Raw genomic sequence first — 24,936 nt, forward strand, 5'->3', positions numbered from 1 at the left:
TTATTCATTTTATGTAAAAAAAAATAAAAAAATAAAAATCTAGGGAGATGGGGGGCAGCGTGGGGGCCTACAGTGGGAGGGGAGGGCGTCTTCCTTGGCCCATGACTATAAACATCCTAAACTAGTCAATAAATAACACTATTTGATGTTTTATTCAAATGTTTTACAAAATATTTTAATTGCTTTTGTTACAAAATTTAAATTTTTCTAAAAAGACACCATTTTTAAATGCAAATTTTGATCACGTATTAGAGAGACAATTGATGAATCTAATTTTTTTCAGTAGACCTAAGATGAAATAATGATATACAATTAAACTTTTTACTCGGGATTTTGGGCCACAGTCTTCATTTTACCTCCAAAAATCACTAATTTACAAGTCAATAATTTTGAACAAAATTGGATAAATGAGGCATTTCTTGAGATAATCGAGTCTTAAGAGTGCTATTTTTGGATTTCTCAAGTTAAAATCTATCAGAGTACCAAATTTTAGGAAATTTCCCCAAGCCATTATGAAGATACTGTATGTCAAAGTTGCTTTGTAGTCACTTCAGAAAATCACTAAAATGCTGAGTCAACATTATTTCAAGTGACGACATCTCTGGAACCCATTGGTATTTTTAACTAAAATTTTCGCAGTTATTATTTTTTTGATATGGACTGCAAGTGGTGTAAAAATAAACAAATTCTGAGACGTAAGGGTGTCGAAAATTATTTTTTTGGATGATTTCATATATTTTTACCCTTAGAGCTGTATAACTTTTTTCTCACTTTCAACAAGTGTCTCATTTTTTCTAGAACTATTTTCTGGATAGTTCTCTCTTTAAAAAAGTGGTTTTTATTAACTTGTGTTAAATTAGAAAAAAATTATGACCTCCTCAACTTTCAATACCTAAATATCTAAATTAATTTTAAAATGAAACCATTATTTCTTTAAATTCTATTTTATTATAGGTAACCAGACCACATAAACACCACTGATTACCTATAATAAAATAGAATTTAAAGAAATAATGGTTTCATTTTAAAATTAATTTAGATATTTAGGTATTAAGTACCTAAATATCTAAATTAATTTAGAGACCTTTATTTGAACCATAATGAAGGTCTCTAAAAAGTTACTGCCCCCTTTTTTTGTGCCCCTATCTACTATAAAGACCAGATCAAGGAGAGGACAACCAACCATATCTTTCCTTTTATTAGGAAATGACTAACAATTAGTTGCACCCTTTACATAGGCCAGTTGGCAGAGGGACACTGGTTTCTAGTAACACATACAACCATTGATGATTGAAAAATAGGGTGATTTAAAAATGCTGGCTTTTTTGGAGTGGATTTGACAAGTTTATAATGCTTGCATTTTCAGATAGTTATGTCTAATGGTCTTATATGCTGTTAATCTTAGATCAAAACAAAGTGTTAGAAAAATTTACAAGCATCTCAAAATGGCTGAAAATTTGACTTTTTAGGCAAGTGGTTATTTTGCTTTTAGATATATTTAAGCTCTAAACTGCAACAAGCTGCCTATATTTTGCCCCTTTATTGCAGACAGCAGTAGCTAATCAGAAAAGCTATCTGTAAAGACTTGTGGATGAACAGAATAATGCTACAGTTAGTTTCATTTTGGCATATTTTAGCAATTTTATGATTTTTTCCAAAGTTGAGGAGATCATAATTTTTTTCTAATTTAACACAAGTTAATAAAAACCACTTTTTTAAAGAGAGAACTATCCAGAAAATAGTTCTAGAAAAAATGAGACACTTGTTGAAAGTGAGAAAAAAGTTATACAGCTCTAAAGTAGTCTGTTTTGACCATTTGTAAATCGAGGGGGGCCACTGTGTCATGTTTGTAAGGTTAAAATTTCCGAATCGTTGTACTTGGAAGTCTGAAATTTCAAATTTAACCTATCTACATGATGCACATAACAATATGTAAAATTCAGGAAAATCAGAGATGGTGCCCCACAAAGTTTTCTTTAGATTGGTTGAAATATAATGATTTGACCCATCTATATAAATCTATATAATATATATAAGTAAAATCTATATTATATATATGAATAAAATCTATATTATATATACACACACATATATATATATATATATATATATATATATATATATATATATATATATATATATATATATATATAAACACACACACACACACACACACACACACACACACACACACACACACACACAGAGGCTTATTTAGTAGAAATATTGCCTTTTTCCTAGAAAAAAACAATATTTGCCGTAAAAAAAAAGATCTTCAATCTTTAATTTAGGCAGTGCCCAAATACACTTGACGCTGTCAAAAACCGTCTTGAATAGCCCCTGATATACATATATATTTATATATTAAATTAGTAGAAAATTGCTTAAAAAAAGTTTATCTCATTTAACACTGTGTTACATCAATAAAGACTTATCAGAAATGCATTTCTGATGAGTCTTTATTGATGAAACACAGTGTTAAGTGAGATGAATTTTTGTTAAGTGATTTTCTACTAATTTATAATTGCTGTTCTTTTAAGAACATCGAGCACTCTATTTGTAGAATGCATTTTAAAAATTGTTTATATATATATATATATATATATATATATATATATATATATATATATATATATATATATATATATATATATATATATATATATATGCATACATACATACATTTATACTAAATAGTCCAAAATCATACATTAATATAATTCAGAACAGACTTGGTAACACCCGGCAACTTTCCAACTCGAGTTGCTTTTCCACCTAAAAAATTTAGTAAAAAGAAAAAAAAAGAGTATAAAAGCCAACTCATTCATATTGTAAGAATGCATAAATTACATTATTCTTAAAAAATTTTTCTGACAAACTGATTTTATTTTGGAATAAAAATACATTGATTTATTTCCAGAATTCAGGCCAGAACTTGTGACTTTTAGGTCAATCCGGTTCCAGTCAGAATTACAATATTTCAGGCAGGAATGCTGGAGTTTATTTTTGACTTTTTTTATTAAGACATCTGACACAGGCTGTGTAAATTAGATTAAAAAATTATTGTTCTACAGGGCAATGAAGAACTATAGGTAAACCTAGATAAATAATACAAAATTCTTAACAAACACAATGTAAATTTAGGTAAAGCTACAGTTAAGCGGTCTAAAATAATTTTATTTTGTTTGTTGCACTCTCGTCAGAAGAAGCTTTTTAAACATTAAGAATTTTAATTGAAATAATAAAAGTAAAAAAAATTGACGCCCTATGCCAAACTCTCAGTCAATGTAGCAGCACTTCCTTGTAGCAGCAGGCTATAAGAAAGTCACTGTAGCAACACTCCCTTGTAGAAGCAGACTGTAAGGTAATTGATGTAGCAGCACCCCCTTATAACAGCAGGCTTTATAATAGTTGATGTATGTACTAAAAATATTTCAATTTTAACCTAAATGTAAATTATAAAACAAAGAGATAATTTTAAATATAAATATTATGTAGTTTAAAACTTTCAGTAAAAAAAAAAATAAGAAACAAATAAAAACAACATATTAGATTTAAATAAAACAAGAATCAAATTAACGAAATAGGTTATCAACACTTCCCGGGAAGCGCGTGCTGTCACACGCCTTGTTCGTCCACATTTAAAGTATTTTTTTTAGACAAACTGACCACGGCAGTTTGCATCTTTCAACTTACAAAGCGTTTCAATAATTCGCAGCAAAAACCTAAACTTATCTACTAAGAAAAAATAAAACAAAATTGTAAATACCAAGTTTAATTATATAAACTAGAAAATTTAATAATTAAAAAACGTAAATAAAAAAAAAAAATTTTTATGTAGAATTTTTATACAACTTTTGTATTCATTTATTAGTGTCGTTATTGAAAAAAACATTACCTTTTATAACGATTTAACAAAAATTGAAAGTTTTGATATGCAATTTATTCACGATTTCTATCAGTCCATATAATTAAGAAACTAATTTGCTATGTACGCTAGAACTATAAAAAATTTTGTTAATTTTTTTTCTTATGTTTATTCGTTTATTATATTTATTCATTTTTACATCTTTTTGCTTTTAAAAACGTTTTTGCTATATTTGATGTTTTTTCTCAATACCTATATAATAGAAAAATAAGAAAATAAATTGTTATTTATTTGTAAAAAATATTATTTGATTAATAAATTTTGCTAATGACAGAATAAGTTAGATAAAAAAATAACATTGTTTCTTTAATAAATGTATTTACTGCATTTGATGCATGTCTGAAATTGTTTCTTTTATATTGCCCAAACTTCAATGTTAATACAAGTTATTAGAGATTTTGAACATAACGATTGCTCTGTTTAAAAAAATGTATTTAAAAACTTTAAAAAAAAAGTTTTAAATAGGCTCCTAAAAAGCCTACTTAAAAAGTTTGTGTTTCTAGCATAATTTATAAAGTATTTCCTTTATATACTGACTGAAAAAAGTTGCGAAAAAATTGCGTATCAAAAAATATTTTTATTTTCATAATATTCTTATTTACTTTTTTGCTCAACTTGTATCAATATAAGTAGTGGAAAATAAAAAACGCCCTAAAGCAATGAATAACAAACACCCTAAAGCAATGAATAACAAACACCCTAAAGCAATGAATAACAAACACCCTAAAGCAATGAATAACAAACACCCTAAAGCAATGAATAACAAACACCCTAAAGCAATGAATAACAAACACCCTAAAGCAATGAATAACAAACACCCTAAAGCAATGAATAACAAACACCCTAAAGCAATGAATAACAAACACCCTAAAGCAATGAATAACAAACACACTAAAGCAATGAATAACAAACACCCTAAAAATAAGAAAACAAAAAGAGTAAAATATTTATTATTTTTTCGACAACAATTTTCTTTTTTTCATTATTAAATTTTTTTTGTCTTTGGTTCTTTTCTTTGAGTATTGCTGTTTTATTCTCTAGGTTCTTATAGCTTTGTTTTGCCGCGGATTCTTAAAATGTTAATTATATAAAAACGTGGTCAAGTTGTCTAAAAAAATTACTTTAAGCGTGCAACCGCGTGCGCTTCCAAGGAAGGCTTGGGGTTATAAATTAATATATCATAGGTTATAAATATAGCCACAATGCTGAAGTGCAGGCCTTCACTTTCAATCTTGATGGTAAAAAATTACATAAATATAATCCTCGTTTTAGCCAGAATTTTTTTAACAATTCCAGCAAATTGGTTCTGGCCAGAATTCAAAATTTCCTATCCGGTGCACCCCTACTAATTATTCACAAGCTAAATCTAAAAGAGATAAATGAAAATAAAAGACAAACACACTAAGCCTCTGGAAGTACTATGTGCAACTATGTGTCTCTCCTGAGCCAATTTGCTAATGACTATTGCACTTCTTTCTCTTATCTAATGACTATTGCATCTCTTTCTTCTAACAAGTTACAGTTCTAAAACTCAGTTTAATGGTTTTAAGGCCAGCAAGTTGTAACATTTCTTAAATTCTGCGGTAACTTTCTGAGAGGCTAATTCAACTAACAGACAGAAGGTATTTTTTTGAATGCTTTTGATGTACATTTATGAGATCACATAAGCCCTTTGTTGAAACTATGTGTTAATTATCATGAATGAAGCAACTACATAGTATATTGCTAAGGAGGTCATTTTAGATTTAATATTTAATATTCTATTACTATCGCAATATTCTATTTGTATATATTATTCAAATCAGCAACTAAGTACCAAAAATTACTAAACACAAAAAACCATTTTTAACACCAATTTGTTTCAAATTTTTATAAAAACTTCTGGTTTGCAAAGTAATTTTTCATCTGTCAAATCTAACCAGAACGACTTTATGAAACTTATAAAAACTCTGCTGTTTTATCTTCTTTTTTTATTACCTCTATATGGCTTTATTATCACCTCTATATGGCTTTTTTATTACCTCTATATGGCTTTATTTGGTGATAATACAACCATAAAGTGTAATTACTTTTAAAGTTTCATCTTTGTGTACTTATAGCAACTAGCATATCTTGAATGGTATTTATCTTGTTGTTGATGGCATTTATTGATTGCATAGATAAGTTTTAACTTTATGAAAATGCTGGAAAATTTTTTTTATGAAAAACCTGGAAAACTATTTTTATAAATATTCCAGAAAATTCTGGAAAAATTTACACTCAACGAATTGATCAAGGTATGTGGGTAAATTCTGGAACGCTGGTAAAGGGATAAATAAAGAACTAAAAACTACTGAATAATTATGTTTCTCTAAAATTCTCTAAAATCAAATATAATATCAAAGTTTTATCGTTTACTTTTATATGAAAAATGTCAGACAATGGTTCAGAAATCAATACTTTTTTATTCTTTCTGTTGTGTAAAGTTCATCGGTTTTTCTTTTTCTGCACTCTTTTGCATGATCAATAATAGATTCTTTTACTATTTTGCATCTTTCATGCAAGGTTATTTTTTTTCTTCCGCATTGAATTTATATTAAAAAAACGTTCTTTTAACTTATCTCTTTTTCCAATGAAATTCCATTTTTTAATATGGTGTTTAATATTTTTTCCAATGAAAATTTTTTAATATAGTGTTTAATATTTTTTCCAATGAAATTCCATTTTTTAATATAGTGCTATAGCAGAGTAGGTTGCATCAAGACAGTTTGTCTTTTTGTTAACTAAGGGCTTCATCATGCTGAATGATTGCTCAAAAATGAGGACTACTGATTAAACTTTGATAATTTTATTAAACTCTGTTCAGTTAGGAAATAAATTTACTGCTCCAGCTATATCTATCTTTCTTATATAGGCTAAATTTTTTCTTTATTATAATCTTTCTCTTGAAGCCAATTCAGCCAAACTTGTTCTTAGCAATGATAAATTTTTAACTATCATTTTATAATTTCTGCAATAACAAGAACTTTCTACAAATACTTGATTTTTTCTTCTTGATTGTAGTAAGTGACAACAAAAACATTTGTTAACTTTTAAAATGGAATTTACATCAGTTAACTTCTTATGAAAAGGAATTTCTAGTATTTGAGAAATAAATTTGAATGAATTAAAAAGGAAAAATAAAAAAAAAAATTCTTCCAAAAACTAATGTCATGAAAATTTCAGTTATATAACTTTATGAAATTTTTTCACAAAAAAACATCCAGAAATTTCTGGAAACTAAAAGAGTTTTAAATGAATTACTGGAATTCCAGGAAAAAACTTGTCTATGTGATTGGCAAAGATTTTAGCATTCACATGGCTGGTCTAGGTATGTATTTACATATCAATTCATTTATTTGTCATAAAATCAGGTTTGAATTATTTGACTATTATGTATTTTTTTAATTTTAATTCGACTTCACTTAATCACCTTTTTCTTTTCTCTTTATTGTTCTCTTTTTACCCAAGACTACACTCTTTACTGTGTTATTTCTGATCTAAATTGAGTTATCTTTTTTTACCTTTTTCTTTTGCCTGTGTTTTTTTGTCTTGGTTGGTCTGTGTTTATGTTTCTAGTGACTTTAATGCTCATCAGACTAAATGGCTTAGCTCTAGTAATTTTGCTCACAATATTTTTTTTGTTTTTTTGTTTTTCAATTTTACCAAAAAACATAGTGATTTGTTTTTATAACAACACAAACCACTTGTCTTTGTTCCTTGATTTATGTGCCAATTTTCTTTAGGTGCCAAGGTTTTCAACAATGATATTTTCATTTAGGTGCCATTTTATATCATTTTTATATTATTATTCTTTCTGATTTTTACCTCCTGATTCTTGCCTTCCTTACATTACCTTTATATGGCTTTATTTGCTGATAATACAACCATAAAGTGTAATCTTAAGAAAAAGTCATTACTTTTTGTTTACTTATAACAAGTAGCATATCTTGAATGGTTGTGACAGCTTGGGGCTTGATATGGATGATAAATTTTTAACTCACTTTTATTTACTGCTTATCAATAATGTTGATATTTCTGATGAACACTATTACTAAGTCCTCTACTTGAAGTCTTCTTGGATTATTTTTCTATACTGATGTTTCAAAAAAAATATATATCTAAAATACAATGAAATAAGCATTTGCTAAGCTTGCTTACTTTATTAAAGAAAAAATTTTTTTTTTGATTTCTAATTACTGACTTTTTCTAATTACAATATCTTAGTCTTATAATAAAACTTTAACATACGATAAAAAAGTTTAATGTAACCAAAGCATAAAAGCTTGGAGCAACCTTCCATTGTCATTATCTATTCATGTGTAACTTATTTATTTTTAGATATCTAAATATAAAAACATCTAAAGATATAAAAATGCTAAAACATCTAACAATATACAAATAAAAACTTACAAACATCAAACAATACAAAATACCAGAAAAAAACAAGCGATGATAAGAAAACAAATATCTAAGATAATAAGCAATGATAAGAAAACAAATATCTAAGATTGTTTACTAAGTAACAAGGAATAGATGGAAGAAGTGCAATGGCTGAAACAAGATATAGCTAAATCTGATTAGTTTGGTTTAAAGATTTATTTGGTTACCCTTTAATTTTTTGATTGACCTAAAATAATGAAAAATGGATTTTACCACAAGACATATATTGCCTTCATGCTGCATTGATTAATGAGGATTTACCAACATTTGGTATTCCATATACTAACACTTGATATTGCTTGTCTCTCAGTTTTATTTGTTCTATATTTTTCTAAAAAATAAAAAAATACATTACACTGACTATTTAATTATCTATTTTTTACATAACCAAACACTAACACAAACACCACATACTAAATAAGCAAATCATACTTTATTAGCTTTATTTTCATTTGACTGTGGCTTAGCTCTAGTACCAGTACTTTTGCTCCTGTTCCAGTAATATTGCTCTAGTTCCAGTAATTTTGCTCTAGTTCCAGTAATTTTGCTGACTCCAAAGCTCAAATTTTTTGTTGTTTTTTTTCAATTTTATGCATATAATTAACACTGTGATTTGTTTTTAAAACAACCCCAACCACTTTTCTTTGTTCCTATAATTGTGTTTTGCATCTTCTTCAATTGCCAAAGTTTTCGAAAAAGCACCATTCCATATTATTTCTTATCTATATTATTAACCTTTCAGATTTTTACCTTGCTGATTCTTATCTTCCCTAAATTTCCTCTAAATGGCTTTATTTGCTGATGATACATCCGTAAAGTGTAATCTTGAGAAAATGTCTTTTCCTTTGCTTGTGTGATCATTACAATAATGTTCTTATTTCTGATAAAAAATAACACTGTTACAAAGTAACACTGTTACTAAGCAACACTGTTACAAAGTAACACTGTTACAAAGTAACACTGTTACAAAGTAACACTGTTACAAAGTAACACTGTTACAAAGTAACACTGTTACAAAGTAACACTGTTACAAAGTAACACTGTTACAAAGTAACACTGTTACAAAGTAACACTGTTACAAAGTAACACTGTTACAAAGTAACACTGTTACAAAGTAACACTGTTACAAAGTAACACTGTTACAAAGTAACACTGTTACAAAGTAACACTGTTACAAAGTAACACTGTTACAAAGTAACACTGTTACAAAGTAACACTGTTACAAAGTAACACTGTTACAAAGTAACACTGTTACAAAGTAACACTGTTACAAAGTAACACTGTTACAAAGTAACACTGTTACAAAGTAACACTGTTACAAAGTAACACTGTTACAAAGTAACACTGTTACAAAGTAACACTGTTACAAAGTAACACTGTTACAAAGTAACACTGTTACAAAGTAACACTGTTACAAAGTAACACTGTTACAAAGTAACACTGTTACAAAGTAACACTGTTACAAAGTAACACTGTTACAAAGTAACACTGTTACAAAGTAACACTGTTACAAAGTAACACTGTTACAAAGTAACACTGTTACAAAGTAACACTGTTACAAAGTAACACTGTTACAAAGTAACACTGTTACAAAGTAACACTGTTACAAAGTAACACTGTTACAAAGTAACACTGTTACAAAGTTACACTGTTACAAAGTAACACTGTTACAAAGTAACACTGTTACAAAGTAACACTGTTACAAAGTAACACTGTTACAAAGTAACACTGTTACAAAGTAACACTGTTACAAAGTAACACTGTTACAAAGTAACACTGTTACAAAGTAACACTGTTACAAAGTAACACTGTTACAAAGTAACACTGTTACAAAGTAACACTGTTACAACGTAACACTGTTACAAAGTAACATTGTTACAAAGTAACACTGTTACAAAGTAACACTGTTACTAGGTAACACTGTTACTAGGTAACACTGTTACTAGGTAACACTGTTACTAAGTAACACTGTTACTAGGTAACACTGTTACTGAGATCTTTTGTGTCCAACCTAATACTTGTAATACTTTTAAAATGGAGTGTGCTATGTTGTTCATAAAGGAGATTTAAATTTGTCACAAAATTTATTTATTCTATTTATTTATTGGTCATTTGATAAGCTTTAAAATGTTTTGAAACTTTAAAATTTTCACAATTTTGTTTACAACATAAATACATAAAATATTAAAAACATATACTAAAGCTGGTAGAAGACAGGGTATTATCAACCAATTCCATTGATATAATAGAGAAACACAACTGATAAAAAATGGAGAAGAAAATAGATGAGAACTATATTTCAAATGACAATATTGGACTGTCTACAGTCTTTTTTTAAAATACACACATATATATATACATCTGTATCTAACATTTCAAATGTTTAGTTGAAGTTATAGCTTTATAAAAAAAGTTATAGTTTTGTTAAAAAAAAAAATTATATCTCCTAAATATGCAATCTATTAAAGAATTGTCAATTTCAAAACTCTTTATAAAATCTGAAGTACTTTTGTCAATAAACAATTGATTAATACATTACCCTAATTAATACTCTTACGAAAAGATTCCATGGAATTCCATGGGTATTCCATGAAAAACCCATGGGATTCTATGAGTAAACCATGGTTTTCCAATGGGAAACGAAAATTCTATGGAATTTCCATGGGAAATTCCATAGAATTTTCGTTTCCATGGGAAAAATTGAAACGTATGGAATTTTCATGGGTGAACCATGGTTTTTTATTTTCATAGCTCATGTTGCACCAAGGGTTTTACAAATATATCTCATATCTGGTAGAGATACAATCATTTGTAACTTCAGTAAATAATATTTTCTGCATTCTTCAGTTTTCCTGTATTTAATAAGATTATAAATTATATGTTTTTGAAAATGCATCACATCTAATATGATTCAAACTAAACATACAGACATAAACAACTAGGTATATTTGCAATCGCTAGAATATGATAAAGGTATGCATTTCATAATGCATAATAATATAATATTATCAGGGTTGTCGGTCTCGAGTCTTAAATCTTGGTCTTAAGACATTTCGAGACTCATTTAACTGTCTTCTTCTTAGTCTAGGTATTGAATCAAAATGTTTCAGACTTAGTCTTGGTCTTGGCCTATACAGTCTTTACGTCTCTGAATATTATCATACTATGATGCATTATAAAATGCATATATTTACTTATTATTTATGTATTTAACTATATATTATTTATGCATATACTTATTCTAGCTATAGCCAATAGTTATGCTTACTTTACATAACTTATTTACTATTATTTGCAATAGTATTGCAAGTATGTCAAGTGAATCAGTTTGATTTTTAATGTTTATTTGGTTTACTACAAATATCTTTTCAATGTACACTAGATAACTTGTGTATTAGATAAGCTTGGATAAGCAGTGTATCTGATAAGATTAGATAACTAATGTACAAAAGATAACTAAATCTTTTTTTTTATTTTTTTTAATGGATTTAGTTTGCATAAAAAACTTTGAAGTTAAAACACTTTATTGTATGGTAAATGTTTATTAAGTTTTAAAAAACTTTATTCTATGATAAACATTTTAATCAATTTTAGTTCTGTTAAGCTGTTTTTGTCTTTTTATTGATGCGTCCATTCAAGTTGGGATTTAGTTAGCGAATAGATCTAGTAGGGTTAGTCATTATGTTTTTTCTTTACTACTAAAAAGCAAAATTATTTGAATATGTAAATAACAGTTTGTGTATAAATCCTTTTATTTTTAATTTATCAATTTATTTAAATTACAGTTTTTTTTTAAGTAAAGTGAAGTGGTCATCTTAAGTAAAAATAAATCAATTTATGCACACACTTATTATATTTATTATGTTTTAAATAATTAAGTTGAAATATAATAAATTTTTGAATTTAATAGTGTGTGCATAAGTCCTTTTATTTTAACTTTATCATTTTATTTAAATTACTGCATAATAAGCAGGTAAGTTTGACTGGTGATAGAAACAATGTTTTATATTTTTCAGTTAGATAGGATGAAGAAGTAAGCTTTTTTTTAAATTATATATTTAATTTTAAATTATATTTTTTACATTATAGGCAGGAATGTTTGACTGAAAATATAAATAATGTTGTACATCATGCAGATACCTCAGGCAAAAAAGAGGTAATAATCTTATAATTATTATTTATAAATAATGATATATTCATTTCTACTTCTTTCTATATAAATGTTACCCAACATTTGGCAATATTTATATAGAACATTCAAAAAGTTGAGTGATGATGCATAATTATAAAGTTATAATAGATAAAAATTATAAGAACAAATATATTAGGAAATAAAGAAAATTAGTTACTATGTATTAGGGTGATTCATATTTGACGAATTTTTGAAAATCAAGTTGGTCCTACCCGGAATGGTTGACCACCAATATAAAAATAATTTTAAACCCAAAAATTTTAATGTCACGTGACTTTAGAGGTCCCCGCCAGTCAAATTTGTGTATAAAAACATAGCAAACTTCAGGGGTCTGGTGGGGACCTTTAAAATCATCACAGAAAGCCAACTTTTCTTCTATATGGTATATTTTGAACTACTTATTTATAATAGGGTAGGACCAAAAAGAAATGCAGTGGTATTTATTCCACATGATGTGGAGAAAGTGGCAAAAAAACTGTTTTTTTTACATAAAATGACGCATTACTATGTATAACCGACGCTGGTTTATTTTTCATATTTGGGCCTAATTTTGAAAATTAATATTAGAACTAAGCATTAATAATGTTTATATAGAAGAGGCATGTCAATAGCTACCCGCCCCCTCACCCTATTATTGGAGATTTATACCCCCTCTATCCCTTATTATAAGTCATATTATTTAAAATTACTTTATTTTCTTTAGAAAAAAAGATAAACATTAAATTATTACAACATTTTGATTCCTGAATATTTTGGAATATCTATTCGATTCCACGGTTTTATAAACTAACATATTGTTGTATTTGTGGAAGACATATTGTTGTAATTTTACATTCTGTGTGTGTATGTAATACATGTGACTTAAACAAAGAATGAATATCAATTATTTTCTTTAATCAAATTACCGTTTAGAAACCAAGATGCCAAGATCGACAAGACTTAAAACAAGGGCATATCTTTTTGAAGAAAAGATCTTAAAGAAAATCTTCCAGAAATAATGTTTTCAACAAATACAGACATTATTCTCTACTTTCAGTTTAGACGATCTGGAGACAAAATAATTCCAGCAAAAAAGCTGATTGCTTGTACCATTGGTCGTCAAACAGCAAAGTGTTCTGGTCTTGGTAGCTGTCCTGAAAACTGCATTATGTTCGCAGTTAAGAAACCATGGATAAACGGAGGATACAAGGATGGGATACTCACTGACCCATTTATAAGGTAGGCCAAACAAAATTTAATTCATATTAAAGGGACAGGTTACCATAAACACACCACAAAATTTGGATAATATAATATTTTCTAAACCTATTATATATATTATTAAAGGAAGCATATCACTGATCTGATCAACAGCTGGGAGAATTTAAAGAAAAGTAAGTGTAAGAACTCAAAAGAAGCAGGAAAAGCTAGACAAGATTTCAAAAAAAAAGGAAAGAAGGTTTTCTGGATTGCTAAACCAAATATTAAAGATATTCTAAAGAAGACTTGTCTTAACAAGGAATCGTATTGTACTGATATGAAATTTTTGAGAGATCAAAAGACCAGTCGTAAAATGACTCTGGGTAAAAAAGACAAACTTTATAACCAGAGAATTAAGAAGAGAGAACAGAGAAGATTGAAACATCCACAGTTAGTACAGTGTTGAACAGTTTTCTCAGAGAGATGATTTTACTACAGAGCTTCAGTATTTATATGAGTCTATGCTGGTATTTATATCACTGGTTTCCTCAGAAACCAGTGATATAAATACCAGCATAGACTCAGATTGTTCGTTTGATTTTGATCAGCCAGGTCCAAGTAATGACACGCCACAGTTAGCCAAGGATTTTGTAAAAAATATTGCATGACTTCAGTTTCCAAAAATATTTCCTCCAAAGATTTGCTGCATGTGTGTACAGATTTGGTTGTTAGTTCAGGTGGAAATGTTGAAGACTTTTTATTGTCTCACTCTACTATTTGGCGGGCACAAAAGAAAATCATCCAGCAAAATGCTGCACAGCACAAAAGGGGGGAAGGTTAAAAAAGCTGCTGAGAAAGCACTTTTCCTCATAATAGCTCACTTTGATGGAAAAATTATGGAAGATATTACTAATGGGAAAAAAGAAAAGAGAGACAGGTTTGCTGTTTCAGCTAATATTGATGGAGACATTAAGCTTCTTGGAATTCCAGCAATAGAGCATGGGACTGGAGCTGCTCAGTATGAAGCTATGTATAATGTACTGGAAGATTATGGAATACGTGACAATGTGAAGGGACTATGTTTTGACACAACTGCCTCAAATACTGGAAGACATTCAGGATCCAATATGAGGTTCAGTCAAAGACAGGAATCTATTTTATTAGAGCTTGCATGCAGGTGGCATATATATGAACTTCATCTCAAACATTTCTGGGAGCAAATTACCTCAGGCAAAACAGCAGCTCCAGAAAATTTAATGTTCAAACGGTTTCAGACAAACTAGAATGACATCAAAGAAACTGTTGATTTTTCGAATTTAATAAGATTTGATACCAATTCCATCAGCAATACTTTCTTGGCAACCCAGATTGAGGAAACTATCCAGTTTTGTAAAGATGCATTTAACACTGACATATTTCCAAGAGGGGATTATAGGGAGTTATTGGAACTTACCCTAATGTATCTGTATCCTAAAATATTTTTCAAAGTTTGAGCTCCAGGCTTTTTTTCTTATGCTAGGTTCATGTCAAAAGCCATTTACTACTTGAAGATTCAGATATTGAGTACACATCTGCCCTATGATTTGACTGCTGCCCAAAATAAAGAGTTGAAGGCAATGGCAGAATTTATCTCAATTTTTTATTCTGTCTGGTTTCTGAGAACCTCTATGCCCTCAGCAGCAATATTTCAGGATGTAAAAGCCTATTGGCAAATGGTGCAGTACTAGCTGTGCAGCAAAGACAAGATCAGCTCCGTGGGTCAGAAACCAAGGAACAGTTGCAGCTAGCATATGAAGCAATAGGAAAGCAGAGAAAAAAATAACATGATTTATATACTATATTTATGCATTGCAATATATTATATTTACATATCATGAGTTTAATATTTATATTGCCAAATGATGTTTTTTTTTTGCTAAAGAAAATAAAGTAATTTTAAATAATATGATATATAATAAAATTTAAATAACTTCGCCCCCCCCCCTTCTTCCAATGAAGAAAGGATAGAAGGGGTATAAATCTCTAATAATAGGGTGAGGGGGGCGGGTAGATATTGACATGCTTCTTCTATATAAACATTATTAATGCATAGTTCTAATATTAATTTTCAAAATTTGGCTTAAATATAAAGAATGAACCAGCGTCAGTTATACATAGTAATGCGTCATTTTATGTTAAAAAAAAACGGTTTTTTCGCCACTTTCTCTACATCATGTGGAATAAATACCACTATATTTCTTTTTGGTCCTACCCTATTATAAATAAGTAGTTCAAAATATACCATATAAAAGAAAAGTCAGCTTTCTGTGTTGATTTTAAAGGTCCCCGTCAGACCCCTGAAGTTTGCTATGTTTTTATACACAAATTTGTCTGGCGGGGACCTCTTAAGTCACATGACATTAAAATTTTTGGGCTAAAAATTATTTTTATATTGGTGGTCAACCATTCCAGGTAGGACCAAATTGATTTTCAAAAATTCGTCAAATATGAATCACCTGACTAGGTATATATCAATTGTATGATGTATTGTCTAGATTGGTGAAATGGACAATGATAATAACTGTGGTGAAAACAATAACGAATATCAAAATGTGATTGGTAATTTGTTTGACAATTACCTGGTTCTGCAATTACATTTGGTGGTGCAATTGCACTTATAAACAGTCTTGATGTTTTTTTGGATTGAATATGTTGTATTGATAATTCTTTTTAATTTTGAAGTTATTAATTATCAAATTTATATATACTATTTTTATCAAATAGTTAATATAAAATAATAAACACGAAAATTGTTATATTTTCTTTAAAAATTGTTTTCTTAATCTATTTCAACTGTTTATCACTGTATATATATCACTTATAGTATAATATTACTTGTAATTTTTTGTTCTATTTATTTTCAGTATGCTCATATATATGCATGTGTTAAATATTGTGGTGAAGTCAAACATGTATGTTTTAAGTGCATTATAGCTATTATTTTCAAAGATTTGTAGGACTTGACAAGATTTAAATTTTATTTTGTTTATTGATTTTATTCTGCAAAAGCGATCCCATAGATTAAAAGAACTCAATAATATTAGCAAGTTGTGTGATAAAATTTGCTTTTTATGGTTTAATATGACAATTTAGATAACATTGGATCAAACAAACTTGAAAACAAAACAAGTTATTTTGCCACAGAAAATCCACGAGTTTTTCTAGAAAAGGTGTTCCAAATACCCATAGTTTTCCATGGATGGAAAAACGATGGAATTTTCATGGGTTTTTGGAACACCTTTCCATAGAAAAATCATGGATTTTCCATGGAAAACTCATAGTTTTTCCACGAAAACGTATTCCAAAAACTCATGGAAATTCCATGGTTTTTACATGGTTTTTTTCATAGATTTTCAATGGAAATTTTCCATAAGGATAGCCTAGCTAAACAGCTAAAACAGAACAGATGTTGACTTATGTACTTTACTAAAGAAATAGAAGTCTAAGCATGATATTGATACTTTATTTAACAAGTCTAAACAAAAAGATTTTTTAACACACAACCACTCCTAATTTTTCTTGGCATCAGTTTAAAAGATTAGATCTGGTCAAACAATTGAAAAAATCCATAATGGTGGAAATGACAGCTATTTAAATAATAATAATTAAAAAATCAATTAAAAGGTGCTATTAGCAAGATTATGGGCCTGAAAATCAATTAAAATAAACTGTATTTGATTTTTAGGCCCATAAAAGTACTGCTCTAAAACTTTAACAGATCTGAGACTGGCAGATCTTGAGCCTAACAAAGTTTCCTGAAATCTGTGATAGCTAAGATAATTATAAGAGTATTACAACTATTTCAAAATTTACTTTAATTATGTGACACTAATCTAAATTTGGCTATTTTATCTTCAGATCTTAGAGTTAATGGCAATTATCTCATACTTCTTCTAAATTAGATTTATCTTACCATCACATGCATCGTTACTACTTTACTACTGCTACTACATTACAACTACTTTGTGGCTGACTGGAAATTATTTCATGATTTTATTGATGGTCCTTGAGCTGATATCTACCTGATATATCATTATTGATATATTTGACATATGAATCATGAGCTGATTGATCTTTTGTCTCTCAGCTGAAAATTGCACTACCTTTATAATCTCCTGGATTCAAAAAGACAAGGAAGCTTTAATTTCTTCTTGTTGGTTAAGTCAAGCTACACTCTACCCTATTCTCCTACTTGTGCAGCTGCTACTTCTATTGTTTTTTATCTTTTTTAACTTTTCCACAAGAACAACTCTCTAGAGAACAAACATTTTTAATTTTGCAAAAATTGATGCAAAAAGGTACTGTTTGAGCGTTCACTAGCCCAAGCATACTAAATCTCAAACTTTATCTCTAAAATATTAAACATTATCTTTAAGAAGTTTTAGAGACTTTTAGAAAGTCTTTAACGTTGTCAATAGTAAATATAAGTCTGACATTCCACCTCTCACACATGGATCAGACTTAAAAGATAAATTTTCTCTCTAAAAAGGATAAGGACAAAGTATTTGCTAAGAACTTTTCCTTTAATTCATCTTTTGAATCTAATGGTTACAATCTTCTTGTCATTCCAAAAAAACAAGTTAAAAATATTGTTAGAAAGCCAAATTATTCTTCTGGTGCTTTTCTCATTTAAACTTTTCTTTGTGGCCCAGAGGTCACAGTTTTTAAAAAATCAGAACTCACTTTATTACACTCTAATCTATTTAAATGCTTGAGTGAATGCTTCACTTCTTGCTGAGAAATGGTATCTATGGTTTTAATTTTTAAATACTTTGGAGATGCTCTGACACTCTTAGTATTGTTCAATCAGCATTCTTACTACTATTAACAATGTTTTTGAATCTTATTCCTTAATTAAACTAATTCTTTAATCTTTAACTTTTTCTTTTTGACTTACTCTTTGAAAATTAGTTCTTGAGGACTTCTTCATTCTTGAGGATTCTTCTTCATAAGTCATCTGACAATACTGCACATTAGCTTGCCTGATATGGTATCTGAGAAAGTTTTTAAAACTATCAAATCATTCCTTTCTGATCACAGTATTTATGTAACACTCCTTTATTTCCAGTACCTTCTGGGGTACTACAAGGTTCTATTTTTGGTCCTGTGTTGTTCTTATCTATATTAATGATCTTCCTAATAAACTTACCTTTTAGATTTATATTCTGATGATGAAATAATTCTTTATCATTTGATCTCATCAGTGGGTGGTTTTCACGTAAGTTGTTTTTTTTTCCTTTTTGGTGTTGACCTTTTGCTGACATATGCATTTATGATATCTATCTGTCTTCCTGTCTTACTAATGATAGGTACTTTAATCTTGAAAGAAAGTCACATTTTGATTGCTATTTTACAAATACCAAAAAACAATAGTTTTTTTGCAATAAAATTTAAAATAATAAATATTGTATAAAATGATTATTTTTGAGATTTTATATAATTTTTCTTAATTTGAGATATATGACAAACTTTTAAAAAACATTTTTTTTAGTTAGGGACCAATCAAATCTTTTTACTAATAAATGATAAAATTATCTAAAAAATTTTTTCACACTACCTTAGTAATACATCAATAGAAACATAATTAGGTGGTGCATTTACAGGAGGGTGATCTTAACAGAATTAGGGGGTGTCCTTGAATTTACAGAAAAAAAGGTTTTTTGAGCACCAACCAAATCACAATATTATTAATACTCCTATAATGATGAATGACAACACACTGAGTCTTTTAATTTAGGTCTTCTTAGATCACCATTCACTACTGACCTCTCATGTTAACCATGATTAAAAGTCATTGCAAAGTTAACAACTGCTAGGGTTATTTCTCTTTATCCTGTCATTTCCTAAGCATCTGCTAAGATTTTAATCATGGTTAACATGTGAGGTCAGCCTCTATCTAAATAAACTTGTCTCTTTCGTTTTCATTATCTACTGTTATAAAACCCTTATTCATTCGTGTATGAAATACTTTGGTCATATTTAGATAGGATATACTAATGAACCCTAGACAATTCCTAAAAAAGAATTGTAAATATAGTTGGACCTACACGAGCTTGGCAAACTTGAACATCCTTTCCATTTTCATAATGTTACATCTCTTTATCTTCTCAACAAAAACTACCACTGTTGCTGCTCTAACAAGCAATCGTCAATTATTCCATTAACCAAAACTCAATCTGTGTACTTTGTCATTCAGCTAAGCCACACCCTTATACTGTAACTGTTCCTTTATACCTAAAAAGCTTTGACTTATTGATTCTTTTTTTTCAGCAAACATTGTTGCTAAGGAATTCTTTCCTTTCTTCATGTTTTTCTGACACATAATTTACAATTTTTCAAGTCTACAGCCAACTGCTTGCTTTCCTCTTAACTTAATTAGTGGTTGCTTACAGCCTTCTCGGAAGTAAATTTAAAAAAAAAAAAAAGTTTTTTGCTTTTTTACTCTACTTTTTGCTTTTCTTACACTTAACAAAATATACATAATAATAATATATAATATAATAATAAATATACATAATAATAATAATAGATAATAATATGCAAAAGCAAATTAAAAACTTTTTTTTTTTAATAAAACGGAAGAAGTGTTTTTAATTAGGAGAACTCTTTTTTATTTTAATTTTTTATTTCAATTCACCTCCCTCATAAAAAAAATTATATAAAAATAATTACATAATAAATTAAAATGTTTAGATAACACTAATTACTAATACTTATAAAGCTTTTGATATTTTTAATTTAAAAATGAAAAAATTATCTATAAAAAGTACATACATACATGAATGGTAATAAAACCCATAAAGTTTTTATTTAATTTCAAAATTTAAATATTTAATTTCTCTTAAAACATGTTTATCAAATAAGCAAACTACTATTACTCATTTTTATAATGCAATCAAGTTATTTAAACTGATGTCATCATTTGCTAGGTATATTATAATGCAATCAAGTTATTTAAACTGATGTCATCATTTGCTAGGTATATTATAATGCAATCAAGTTTTTATATCTGATCCACAAAAAAAACTATAGAAAACAATACGATATGCTTCATCTAGATACAAAAACCATATCATCCAGCCAATTTCTGAAAAAATTCCAAATTACTCAAAACCCAAATAGAAAGTTACAACAGATTCCACAAAAGCCAACATTGTATAACAAATGGTATTTTAAAAAAGATCTATACGTCAAGAAATATTTTTATATGGAAAAAGCTCTTTACAACTAACATCCAACCGTATTGGGAAAAAGCAGTTGCAACAGTATCTGTGCACCAAACTACATGGTATTGCTACACCATAATTCTTTTACCAACCAAAGCATAACAACTTGGAATAATCTTCCAGACTATTTTGTGATTAACTATTTATGTGTTCCACACAACTAAGCTGCATTGTAGCTGTTATTACGAACTTACTAACTCATTTATTTATTTTTAAATATATAAATATAAAAACATCCAAAAATATACAAATAATAAAACATCTAACAATATACAAATAAAAAACGTACAAACATCAAACAATAAAAATATTGGAAAAAAACAAGCAATTATAAGAAAAAAAATATCTAAGTTATGCAGAGATTTCAAGGTATAATTGCTTGATAAGATGTACAGAGTAGATTTTCTACTCTGTACATCTTATTAAGCAATGGTTTTAAGCAGTCTTATTAAGGTATGATTGTTTACTAAGTAACAAGGAATAGATTGAAAAAGTACAAAGGTTGAAACAAGAAAAATATGGCTAACTCTAATTAGTTTGGTTTAAAGATATATTTGGTTAATTTTTTATTTTTATTTTTTCTATTAAATTTTGATTGAACTAAAATAACTAAAAATGGATTTTACCACAAGACATATAGTGCCTTCGTGCTGCATTGATAAATGAGGATTTACCAACATTTGGTATACCACATACTAACACTTGATATTGTTTATCTCTTAACTTTATTTGTTGAATATTTTTCTAAAAAAATAAATAGATTACATTGACTATTTAGTTATCTATTTTCCACGCAACCAAGCACAGGCACAAACACCACATACTACATAAGCAAATCATACTTCCTTAGCTTCAATTTCATTCGAATGTGTAAAGATATCTTTTAACAAAGGAAGTAACTATATTGAACAGATAAAAGGGATTAATAAGAACAAAAAAATATTCAAGAATTTAAAGAACATTAAAATTATAATAAAAGCCTGTAATTCAACAAAATTGGTTATACATAAGATTTATATTTATATATATATATATATATATATATATATATATATATATATATATATATATATACATATATATATATATATATATATATATATACATATATATATATATATATATATATATATATATATATATATATATATATATATATATATATATATATATACATATATATACATAGTATATACATAATATTTATACATAACATTTTATAACTTTTATTTTTTCTTTAAGATGTTTGAACTTTTTAATAAATAAATAATAACAAAATAATAATAAATAAATTAAGCTAAATATAAAGAAATAAATTGTAAAAAAATTGAAAAATAAGAACAGAAAAAATGAACTCTTTTATAAATAAAATAATCACAATTTTTTGATTTATTTGATATACTGCAAGCATTTATACTACATACTGCAAGCTTTTTTTTTTCTTTTTTATTTCAACTCCTTAAGGCCATGAAGGTCACTACAGTCAAGAAGGCTACTTTAGTTGTGGTTACAACCCACTCTCAACTCTAGAACTCTGAAACACTTACTTTAAATAAGGCCGCTGCGCAAAGAAACAAGTTGGGTGTTCTACTACCAGGGATGTGGTGGGGATCAAACTTGGAACTTCTCGCTAAATGAGGGGAGCACTCTATCACTACTACCACTTAAAATTCTTAAAAACAACTTAACTCTCAAATTTCTAGGCTTACTTTCCACTATTTTCATTTCTATTCCAAAACTAAAGTTGATGACAATTAATTATCGAAAAAACAAAATTTTTTAAATACCGTTACTTTATAAACACTACCCCAAACAATTGTTAAATCTTATATACACTTTCAAACATTTATCATTATTTATGAACACCACCTTCAACAGGCTTTTTATTTTTATCATTAACATATTTTGAAAACAATATATAACAATTATGAAAATAATAAATATATTTAAAAATTAACTTTGTTTACCTGATTTGCAGATTCTTCAAAGTGTGTTTTGCTGTTAGTAAATATAACTGGAGTATTTTTTGATTCAATTGATTTTGCAAGACTCTAAAATATTTATTTTTGTGGTTACACCAACATGTTTATGTATAAAACAATGAGACAGTACTCGTTATACACAAATGAGACACTACTTGTTATATACATTATATGCACTATTATGAAACATTTTAAATAAGTACTGCAGAACTTGCAAAGTTTTCAAATTAGTAAAATATTAATTATTGCCAATGTGATTTTTACAAGAACATACTAAATAACACACCATAAATAAATAATAGAGCATTGAAAACATATTTAAAGTTAATAACATATCAAACACATTTAAACATATTTAAAGAAATAAATTTCTTTTTTTGTCTTTAATCTCTAAAGTTAAAATTAATCACTAAAGCATCTTCAGTGATAAATTTTAAAACACTGTACTTTAATTAAAAAATACTTAAACTTTTAAAAAATGTAAATAATTTTCAAATCAAGTACTTGAAAATAAATATTTATAGAAATGCAATAAAGTCAAAATTAGACACAGCTGCACTGCGAATAAAGAATACATTCTGTTAATTATATTTTACAAATTTATATATATTCACGCATTTATATATTCTGATATATTTATATAAACTATTATGCTATATATTTATATTTACTACATATTTATATTTATTTATACATCTACTTATATAACATTTTTGTATCTTAAGATAAAATTAAAGGGTTAAAATTCATAAGTTACTGCAACCCCCAATCTGTTACAGACGATTAGATTTAAGATCGGCTACTTGTTTTAGGTAATCAAAAAAAAAGATTTTCTGCTACAACAGGAGTATAAAGTCGAGTTATCAGCAAATAGAGTCACTTTAGATGTAAGGTTGTGAGGAAAATCTTTAATGTAGATAAGAAAAAAAATAGTACCAAGACCAGCATACCAAACTTTAGATATGTCAAGAGCCCTAGCCTCACTGTCTCTATCTAATGCACAATAAAACCTTTCAGCAGTTAGCAAGTCAACAGTAGAGCAAGAAGATTGTCTTAAAGTAAGTTGTTTAACTCAAGATTGGAGGATAGAAACTTGTTGATCAGAGACTCAAAGACCTTGCTAATAACTGAAAGAAGACTGATCGGACAATTGTTGGAGAAGTCAGAATGATCTCTAGAATTTTTAAAAATTGGAACCACAAATGCCATTTTCCAGCACATAGGAAAACAAGATTCAGTGAAGCACTTATTAAATAGTTTAGAGAGAATTGAAAAGAGTTTTAGAGAATAATTTTATAAAACAATGACTGAAATGTTGTCAGGACCATAAGCCGTAGTAGAGTTTAACTGAGATATGACTTTAGCAAAGGAAGCCAGAGTGATTTTAATATTTAACAATGGGTCAACCTGTTTAACTGGAATGGAAGATATTAGTATAACCGTTAGATTCAAAAGTCAAATTTAAAAAAGCGTTCGTTGCAAACAGTTCATCCTTATCCTTGGGAGAGGTAATTAGGTCAGTTCCATGATTTAAAGATGGAATGTTAGACTTACCTTTGTTAATGACGCTGTTGATTATTTTTTTAAATTCTCTAGAGCCTAACTTTTGAGATATAATACAAGATTTAGTAAACTGGAAATAATGGAGCTTAGCATCAGCCAGCACTTTTTTACATTTCACAATGATTTCATGCAATAATAAATAAGCGTTTATTCTGAAATGAGTTGTTCTTTTTAAAAAGATGAAAAAAATGATTATAACTAGATACAACAGCAGCACAAAAAAGTGAAAGCTATAGATTAGAATGAGGCTTGACTTAAAACCACCAAGAAAGAATAAAAGCTTCCATTCCTGCCTGGATTCAGAAGGTTACATAGGAGATGCATTTATTAGCAAAGAGAGAAAAGACATCAGCCCAAAGACCCTCA

At 28.0% G+C, this 24,936-nt stretch overlaps 1 protein-coding gene across 1 annotated transcript in view; it reads right to left on the reverse strand.

Moving 5' to 3' along the window:
* LOC101239907 (mitochondrial ribosome-associated GTPase 1) overlaps window positions 1-24,936 on the reverse strand; it is a 55,087-nt gene that overhangs the window by 23,191 nt on the left and 6,960 nt on the right. The window contains exons 4-7 of the mRNA XM_065817075.1: window positions 22,993-23,076; window positions 21,868-21,924; window positions 21,652-21,769; window positions 2,711-2,775 (exon numbers count right to left, since the gene is read on the reverse strand). Coding sequence (XP_065673147.1) covers window positions 2,711-2,775; window positions 21,652-21,769; window positions 21,868-21,924; window positions 22,993-23,076 — 324 coding nt within the window. The remainder of the gene's footprint in view (window positions 1-2,710; window positions 2,776-21,651; window positions 21,770-21,867; window positions 21,925-22,992; window positions 23,077-24,936) is intronic.

Source organism: Hydra vulgaris, chromosome 14 (assembly GCF_038396675.1).
Source record: "Hydra vulgaris chromosome 14, alternate assembly HydraT2T_AEP".
NCBI lineage: Eukaryota > Metazoa > Cnidaria > Hydrozoa > Anthoathecata > Hydridae > Hydra > Hydra vulgaris.